General features: G+C 36.2%; 2 protein-coding genes across 2 annotated transcripts in view; both read left to right on the plus strand.

Moving 5' to 3' along the window:
• Positions 1–2,971: 2,971 nt before the first annotated feature.
• The window catches only part of HBS1L (HBS1-like translational GTPase), a gene marked incomplete at its 5' end in the record, with an annotated part of 56,945 nt that continues 50,111 nt past the window's right edge, over positions 2,972–9,805 (plus strand). The window contains 3 exons of the mRNA XM_009584468.1: positions 2,972–3,037; positions 5,003–5,140; positions 7,444–7,638. Coding sequence (XP_009582763.1) covers positions 2,972–3,037; positions 5,003–5,140; positions 7,444–7,638 — 399 coding nt within the window. The remainder of the gene's footprint in view (positions 3,038–5,002; positions 5,141–7,443; positions 7,639–9,805) is intronic.
• On the plus strand, positions 7,526–9,799 carry LOC104081634. The gene is made up of 2 exons (XM_009584464.1): positions 7,526–7,638; positions 8,311–9,799. The coding sequence occupies exon 2, from the start codon at positions 8,339–8,341 to the stop codon at positions 9,797–9,799; it is 1,461 nt and encodes a 486-aa protein (XP_009582759.1). The 5' UTR covers positions 7,526–7,638; positions 8,311–8,338.

Raw genomic sequence — 9,805 nt, forward strand, 5'->3', positions numbered from 1 at the left:
GCCAAACCGCGGCAGGGTTTACCTGCGTTGCCTTAAGCTGCCGAAGTTGACTCTTTTTCAGGCGGGTGGGAGTGACTTAAACACCAGCCTCAATACAATTGAACCCGCCCTTCTTCAGTCCCGTAAAGCTTAAAAGTTTGTGTTCCCAGTGTAACTCCAGCAAATTGTTGCTGGTGTTCAGCCGTAGATAGATAAGCGGCAACAGCCGTTCCTCGTAGAAGGAATGTAGTTCTTGGAGTTGAGCATCTAAGGAAGAACCTGTTTTTCAGATATCTTTCTCTCATATTTTACTTAAGCTTGTATGGAAAGAACGGGCTCTTGTGTAAGAACTCGGCTCCTACCTGCAGTACTGCAGCTTTCTTTGTGGCCTGTCCCATTAACTTAGGCAAACTGTAAATTGCACCCTTTTTTCTTAAAGGTTTTGTTTGTGTTGGCTTGGGCTGTGGAAGAATGGACACACTTCCAGTTGATACTGGTATTTTAAAGAACCCTTTGGTATGGCAGCAGCTATTTTGTTGCCTCACTTTGTCAGATGGTATAAAAAAGTTGCAAGAAATACTTCTGCCTGCCTTTGGTTGCTTGCTGTTGAGTGAACAGATGCGATGTGTGTATGTATTATAGTAGCACAAATTGGGTTTTGCACCGTGATCTTGGAATTTTTGGGGAAGTCATGTAAATCCGTGTGAGCCATGACATCTGTGTGGCCTACCTTGCAGGTTTTACTAGTGCAAATTTAGTAGAGGCAAAATCTTAGACTGGATTGGGGATTTTACTGCTTGATTCTTTCATCCTCTAGAGATTTTCTTCATCACGGATTGGTTGAAATGTTGATTTCAACTGAATCTCTGTCATCTGTACAGTTGGGTGCCCAATCTGTAGAGTTCATTTCAGTGTTTGCACACTCATTAGAATCTCTTTTAATGAGGTTGCTGAGTTACGTAGTAATTTGCTGTAGCCGTATGAGGCTTAAGTTGCTATTGCTATTTGAAACTTTACTGCTGTGTTACACGTCAGGTTTAATTAGAAGTGTGTATATGTGTGGTCTTTATACTTACACCATATACTACTTTTGTAGTTGCATATAATAATTTCTGTCCCAAATGAAGTACACTTTTGTGTCTTCTTTTTTTATTTAATGTAATGCCATATGTTCTTTTTATGCCACTTAGGATTCTGTAATGCTTTGTCTGGCTCAATTATTTGTCTCCTTTTTAAAGTAAATATGTGCAGTACTTTTTGGTCTCCTTTCATAAGAAGGCTTCTGAGACCTTAGATCTTGTGGCCTTTATTTGACCATGTTCTGTTTCTGCTCTCTCTTTTTGAGGTATTGTGATCAGAACTGAGTATGATATTCTAGCTGAGAGTATGTTGGTGATACAGCTGTTGATATTGTGGAATACTACTCTGTTCTCTGTAGTTTCTGTTATTTTTTAGTAATTATTTTTATGGTCAATGTAAGCTGAGCCATTTTCACTGAGGTGTCTTCTGCTTAGTCTAGAAATTAAACCAGTATGGGATATATGAGTGATTCAAATAACGCACACTGACAAGACTTACCTTGATTTCACTTACTACTAACTGTAAATCTTAACCATTCACACAAGTCATCCAGGAGTTGTCCTTGACACTCTCCAAGTATTGGCCAAACTACAAAAAGTGTTCTTACCTCGAAAAAAAAGTATAGCTCTTCTCTAGACTTTTTGTGGATTCATTGGTCCTAGCGTGGAACCAGGAGACAGTGCGTTCCTTTCAACATGTCAAAAAGTAGATAACAATACGTTCTTTTTTTAAAGACAAACAATCAAAACAAGCCTGTAATATGTTTTCTTTATCCCGTGATACTTAATTTCCAAAGTAGATTCCTGGGTTTTTCACTAAACTTTTCATACACTTGTGCCAACCCTTTTAGCTACTGCTTTTGGTTGGCATTTTTTTGAAAATTACAGTGAATTACAGAGTTAAGTTTACTTTGAGATAAATTAACCTTTCATGTCCCAAATTTTGAGCCTTTTATAGATGGATAGAGTATCTGTAATGTCCCAGTTCTGTGGTCTGTAAGTTGATATCAGAGTGCAGACTGTTTTTCAGCTGTTAGCTACTTTTTGCTCTCACTCTTTTAAAAAACCGAACAATACATGTTATTTGTGAAACTGCCAATTGTATGCAATAACATCTTTAAAAATAGTTCATTACTTTTTCCAAAATAGTTCATTACTTTTTCCATGTATTTCATTATTACTTACTGAAAATTACAAATTTTATTTTCAAGATTTATGTAATACTAGGATTTTTTTGGGGGGATGGTGGTGGTAAATAATTTACTTTCTCTTTGTGTTTCCTGATAACTGATTCCTGATATCTTTTTTTTAAATGGGGAGAGTATACGGCTATGTTTAAGTAACTATATAAGATTCTTGATTTTGGCTGAATCAATTTTGTGTATTCAAAGGGAATTGTGAATTGTGTTTCTGCCTTGCCGAACTTGAGTTGCAAGGTGGATGGCCGTGAGGATAGACCAGAAAAGAAAGCTGAGAAGTAGATAGGCATGGAGTAGAAATGCTGATCGTGAGTTTTTGGAGTAGGGATTGTAACTGAACTGTCTGTCTTTAAGACTATTGCGAGGTCAAGTGGAAGTATCAAGAGAAGTGCCATGGGTAAAGGTTTGTGGAACTGTAGAAAGTTGGGTTTGGATTGTGAGGGCTGCCTTCCAAAGGAGTTGCTGAAGGAGGAGGTGTGAAGCATGGCAGCTCTTGAAAATTTTCAGCTTTCCTAATGAATAGAGTATTAAATTTCTATTATTGTAACTTAAAATTTCTTACCTAGGTAAATAAACAGTAAATAAACTTAACTGCACTTCTGGAATACTAGAGATGCATAATTTCTTAAAACTGTGTGTAAAAACTACCCTTTGAATTATAATACTAAGTATTTAGAAATTGTGCAGACTAATCTTACTGTTTCTGCTTCATAGATTTTGAAGATGATGATGTGTATGGCCAATCAGTAGAAGATGATTATTGCATTTCTCCTTCAACAGGTTAGTTCAAATGATTACATATAAGCGTTGTCCATTGATTCCTACTCTGATATTTATTTCTAGAATAAAACAATATTTAAAAGCTAGTGAAACTTTTGATAAGTGCCTAGTGGCCATAATCCTGTTAAAGTCAGGTAGGTAGTGTTAGGCATTGTTGTACTTTTGGAAGTCACATTAGATAACTGGGCACATCTTCAGTTGTATGTTATCTCAGATGGTCAGAATGTACTGATAATGTAAAAATCTGTTTTATGGGAATGTGTCGATAGCCTTGAAACATTTGGTATCTTTTAAAATTGTTAGTAGGATCTAGCTGGGCTTAACAGTTGTGATTCTGCACCTGGTAGGATGTCTTTTACACAACTTTGAGTAAATGTTGGGTAAGGAGTCTTATTGTGGGGTGCAGCACTAGTCCTCACTGGCTTCTGGTCTCATGCAAGATCATGTAGAGCTAATAGGCCTTCAGGCATTTGTAATGTTACAAAGTAGGTATAAAAATAGTGATGCTGTGTGCTCAGGTAAGACATAGTTGGAGTGGCTCAGCCCAGCTGAAATCAACCTGACTGTAGAACCATTAGGTTGTGTTCTCCAGTCAAATCTCTGGCAAGATTATCAGTTCAGGGTTTCCCCAGGTTTGGTGGCAGTGTTTCTAGGGCTGACTAGACCCTGAAAATAGTATGGCAGATGTTGATGTGAAGCTGTGCTATGGCAGGTAACTAGGCTGGATCTAAATCCACTGCGACTGTGATGTAGTCTGTGACCTCTGGCCACAGGTACTTGAGTTAATTAGGTCTTTAAAAATCTGTTCCTCTGTCATCCTGTTGATTTCTAGATAAGCGAATCTAGGTGTGTATTTTTATTATTTGTAGTCACATTCCCTGATTTAAATTCAGATTGTCTTGCATTCAATTTCTAAGTTTAATTGCTAGAATTTTTCAGACCTTTTCTAAGAATTAAGGTAGTCTGTATTTTGTGATGAAAATGTGCAACCTGTTTACTTTTTAATCAAGTATAAACTGCTAAATTGCAAAACTAATTCTTATTTGTGCACAGTAATTTTCCTAAGAATTCTTTTTACGTAAGCTTCATTTGTAAAATAATCTGATATAGATTGTATAGCAATCTTTTAATAGATGCTTTAGTTATGGTGATTGAATATGAAATGGTATTCATTTGGGAAACAGTTGCTAAGGCTATACTAGTTAACTTCTGGATATACATATACTTTCAGTATGTATTTCGGAGGTGGGGAGAATATTACATAACATAAGGAAATTTGTTTACATTATACTTTGTACGTTTCTGAGAGTATGTAATGACTGGGGCTCATGTTCAGCAAGAAGTTTTATTTATATATGCCTTAATGTGTTGCTAAATCAGAGTGGAATTATGCACTTGTTTAAAGTTTTGTGTGAATATACATTTTTAACTCATGGGCTGTATTTCTAATGAAATTCCAAGAAGAGAAGAATGTGTTCAACTCATTAAATTGTTACCAGTAGTTTGACAGTGCCATAGTGTAAAAGCAACGTTATTTTCATGCTGATTTTTTTTTTTACTTGTAACTGAGGTAAAAAAAATAATTGTGGAGTAAGGTTCTGAAGACATTAGGCCATAGATGGTAATCAGTATAGAAAATACTATTTTTCAACTGGAGTATATTCTTTTGTTTGAATACTGAACTTTGCAGAATTATTGCATTACATGAATACAAGGATATTGCCCAGCCTGTGGTTTCACTGTGATGATGACTTACTTATATTCTAGCATGAACTGCTGTATACTTTGTACAGTCTTCAGGTAGTTGTCATTATACAGTAGTGTCCCATCCCATCCCCCGCCCCCCCCAAACCACTGCAACAGGTCAGCGTCCTGACTTTTTTTCCCCTTTAGATATGCTTTGTTTTTAAAGGAGGAAAAAAGATTTGACTTTTTTTTTAATACTTTGTTTTTTACCTAATGCAGCAGCTCAGTTTATCTACTCCAGACGAGACAAACCAGCAACATTTGCTGAGCCATTAGAAGAAGAATATGGCTATGAAGGTACAGATGATACTGCTGATCATTTTACATCCAATCATCAGTTGACTGAAGTTGATAGAGGTAATTATAGAAAATAAATAATCTTCAGAACAATCTCTTTTATGAATTAAGGACTTACTATAATAGTCTTAAGTTAATGTTTGTTACTTGACTGACACTACTCGCAATTTTGTAATCTAGTTGTAGAAGATGTTCATGAGCATAGCTTCAGTGGTGATTCTTCAAGTTTGTAACTACCTTTTTGTATACTACTTGTAACTCAGTTGCATACATTGAAATATGTTCTTAGTTTCTTAATAGAAATAATGAGATTTGATATGAAATTCATACGTAAGAGCAGCTGTACAGCCTTAGGCCAAGCATCCATGTAGCTTGAGGTCTTGATTCCGCAAATGGATGCTTAGGGAAGAGTATTAGAAACAGAGTATTTGTAGAATGATCTTTTGCTTGTATTGCATTCCAAATTATGGCAATCGGCAGTATTTGAGAGGTTTTTAAAGTCACACATTTCCTTGAAACAGTAGCCAATATCTTTAGATACCTGTATCCTCTACAATCTTTTCTTACCCTGTATTGAATTCATTAGACTTTGGTTTCCATTCAGTCCTGCAGCTGTGAATTCCACGTTACAAGCCGATTCCAAGCTGAGTGGTTGGGGAAGAAATACTTGCTTTCGTTTTTTGAACTTGCTGCCTGATAGCTTAATTACTTGCTTTGTGAAAAAGATTCACAAGTCTCTCTCCTAACTATTAATAGTTAACTTAGTTTTTAATGTTTTGGAAATAATCAGTGTTATTTTTAAAATGTTGATAAGCTCAGAGTAAAGTGTGTTGGTAAATGAATAGAGAATAAAATGCATGAATGAAATTTGGTATTTAAAACAAGTTGCAAAAAATTCAGAAACAACCTAGATTCCATGTCAAGTAAGTTGGTAGAAGCTATGTTAATGCATAGACGTATTGGTAAATATAATAAATTGGGGTGTAATATACGTGTTTTTAAGCAGGAAATAATGTGGTAGAGGGCGATTTGAAAGAATCAGTCAGTATGTGGATACAGGTGATCTAGACAATACGGTACCCTGGCTTTTCAGAATGCTTTCGACAGACTCAATCAGTTAAGAATTGATATTAGAACAAGAAGGAAAGTAATATTCTGGACTAAAAAAAGATGGAAAAGAAACCTGGAAATAACCATTTCTACTGTGAAAACAGCAGTGGTCCTGCAAGGCCTGTTATGTTTGGTATAGTGTGCAGTGTTGGCCATTAATACAAAATTATTGATTGTAGTCAATCTGGCTGCAAAGAGTTTGGCAAGATTGTCCTTGTTGAGTGTTGGATAATAAAATGGCCAACCAGCACATTGTGCAGGGCTCTGCCAGTACTTGTTTTGCATAGCAAATGTCTGGGGAACATTGACTTGATTACGGATCGAGGGTGCTAATTTAAGTAACCTTGACGAAGTTGGAATTCTGTGGTGTTGAATTCCCTTAGCAAAGTTCTTTAAACATCACCATCTTTGAGGAGGTGTTCAAATAAAGAATCTGTAGTCATCTTCCTATTGTTCAGTTCCTGTTTTCTAAAATGTGAACTGGCAGAAACTGTGATATTCAGGAAGATTTTCTTCTGTTCTCTTGTGTTTGTATGTCTGATTAGCACACTACTTCCAGTGAGTGGCAGCCTGGTAAATTTTTGGTCTCTTGTTGTGCGGCAGTTCAAGACTTAGGAAACTTATCTTAGTCAAGGCTTATACTAGTTGCAGAAATATGCTCCCAGGAAAATTGATTTTATCAGCCAAAAAATGTATTACAGTTTTAGGAAAGGTAAAGACTGCAGGTAGTTTTAAATCTGGCGTGTTGATCCCGAGTTTTCAGTTGATCCCGAGTTTTCAGTTGATCCCGAGTTTTCAGTTGATGGGGCCTCAGGCCCCTGAAAATGCTGTTTTACTTTGGGTGTTAATTATAGCATCTGTAAACACTTAACATGTGCTGTTTGATGGGATTCCACATTGACTTATTAAATTACTTTGGATAATTTTAAAGTGATTATTTGTTTTTCTTCTCTGCAGTGAAGATAGTTGATTTTACACATAAAAGTATTTCAATATTGAGATTTTTATAAACTAGTAAGTAGTAGTCAGTGATATGTTCCTTATAGCGATATTTGAAATCAGTCAAATATTCTGCAGAGTTTGGGGGCAAAGTTTGTCACGGCAATAAGTGAGATTGAAATTAATTTCTAAAGGTTTTATCTCTTACTATGATACTTTTCTCCTGTTTTTGTTAATCAGATGTGTGGTGCTAGTGGTTAGGCCGCTTAAGACATTTTTTTGTGTAGCTTATAACAGTAATATGTCTCTTTTAGCCCGTCTTAATTCATGCCTTGATCAAATGAGAGAAGTTTTGGCAGAGTCTGTACCAGAGCAAACAATGGTGCAAGCAGTACTGGATAGTAAATTTGATGTACAGAAGGCTTTGGATCTTGTGCTTTCACAAGGCAGTAAGCAAAATGTGAAGACCAAGAATGAGGATGCTCTGATTGTAGGAAAGACGACAAAAGGTATACTTCTATTTAATTGTTTACATTCAAGATGATTCATTTCTATGTACAGTTTAATTTTGGCCTTACAAGGTGTGAAGATGCTTATTACTGCATTAGTCATTTATTAGAGAATTAAAAAAGACCAACTTACTCTTCTATTTCTGTGTTCTAAAAACATTTAAAAACATTTAAAGGAAACAGTAGCTTTTCTTGAGCTAGAAGTCAAAATAAAACCTTAGTGTCAGCTTAAATTCGAACTGCAACCATCTGCAGTTCACAGTAAATTTCTGATTTCTGATATATGGCTTAACGGAATGAATACATGTCCTAAAAGTTGGACAACATCTTTAAGCTTTATGTGCTTCCATTATATGTTTGGTGAACTGACATCTCCCATTCCTAATACCTCCCTTTTTTTGGTAGCGCCTATACAGTAACTTTCTTATTTTGATTTATGCTTAAATTTTCATAATCTTTACTGGCATTCTTTGCTGATTCTTAAAGTTTCTTAGATGTTTCAGTAGATACCATAATTTTAATTGTAGAACATTGCATATCTTTGGATAACACTTAGTAATTAAATGCCTTTTCATGTTTCTTCTTGATTTTTTGTTGCTGCTGTCTACTTTAAAAAAATTGGATATTTCGTTGTGACTGCACTTCCATCTGAAAATTATTGGCTATTGTAAGGTAAGGAGACTTACTTTATTGTCCAAAAATGTGTATTGATACAGACGGTTTCTCTTGTGCAGTAGAAAATGTTGCTGACAGTACCAACAAACCTGGGTTTGGAAACTTGACAGCCGAAAGTGGTTCAGCTTGTTACTCTTCAATTACAAATGACAAAATGCTCCTTAGTGCTGAAAAATCCAATATACCTACATCTGAAAGGAAAGGATTGAAATCCTCTTCACTTGTTCTGTCATCTTCTTTCAGTGATGATTTGTGTAAAGGATCGTTTTGTGAACCTGTGAATAAACAGGCAGAGAATCAACTACCAGAAAGTGCTAATGCAGTAAGTTTGATTCCTGACAGTGAAGATGTTTACTTTAGCATAGGAAGTAACCCATCTGGAAATTCTTCCTTTAAGAAGTTGGAATGCAAGGAAACACAGGACTTGAAATCCTTGCTGATGCAGAATGTGGTTTGTGATTCTCTGAGTCCTGAAGACAGCATTCCTCTTGTTTCCTCAAATACTTCTGATTGTAATAGTAATGCAAATTTTTACAGTCCGTGTTTAACAAGTGCTTTAGGAAAACTGGCTCTTGATAACGAAGTCAGTCATACTGTAAATAGAAAGAATAAACTTCTTGAAAATTTTTCTACACTTGTGCAAAGTAGAAAACAAGAAAGCCCTTCTTCAGACATGGCTGCTTTGCCAGTGTTAAGGTCTGGAAGTACATCATTGGCTGACTTACTTCAGGAGCACCAGGAAAGCAGTGCTAGCCACTGTTACTCTTTGGCTGATCTTTATACCCAGTCAACAGCAAGTCTCACTGATATGAAATTGGGAACCTCGCCATTATCACAACTAGTAAGTCAACCCCAAACTTCAGGTGGGATGCCAGAGCTAACAGGATCTTTGTCTTCTTTAGCCCTCTCTAAAGTTTCTCCACTAAAGGAAGTTGAGAATTTATCACTCTCGGATTTAATAGCAGAGACTATTGAAGTAGATAAAACTCAACAAAGGACAGACTTCCCCATGCTCAATGTAGCTGAATTGAGGCCCTCTAAAAGAACCAACATTGATTTAAGTGTCCTTGTAAAAAATGCAGATGTATCTGCAGAACACAATGTGGTAGGACAGTCAAATATCTTAAGCCCTGAAACTAAAATTTTAAAAGAAAAACAGGGAAAATGTTCTGGTTTTACCAAAACAAATAAAAAACCCAGAAGAGGGCTTACTCTTAAGAGGCAGGATTTGTCCCTTTCATGGATGAAGGCACTGCGTGCAAGACCTTCAGCTTTTGCTTTAACCTTGTGTCTCCGTTATCCTCCAAAAGGTTATAAGCGGCGCACAATTGGTATGCATAAAGCTTTCCTATACAGTAGACAAGTACAAGACGTAAAACCCAAGGAAACTGGTCCTGTAATAGCCATAACGCCCTTTGACTTCAAATCAGCATCTCCTGATGATATTGTGAAAGCTAACCAAAAAAGAGCTTTTACAAGACAGTAGGGGGGG

This window comes from Fulmarus glacialis, unplaced genomic scaffold (assembly GCF_000690835.1).
Source record: "Fulmarus glacialis isolate BGI_N327 unplaced genomic scaffold, ASM69083v1 scaffold1619, whole genome shotgun sequence".
NCBI classification, from domain to species: Eukaryota; Metazoa; Chordata; class Aves; order Procellariiformes; family Procellariidae; genus Fulmarus; species Fulmarus glacialis.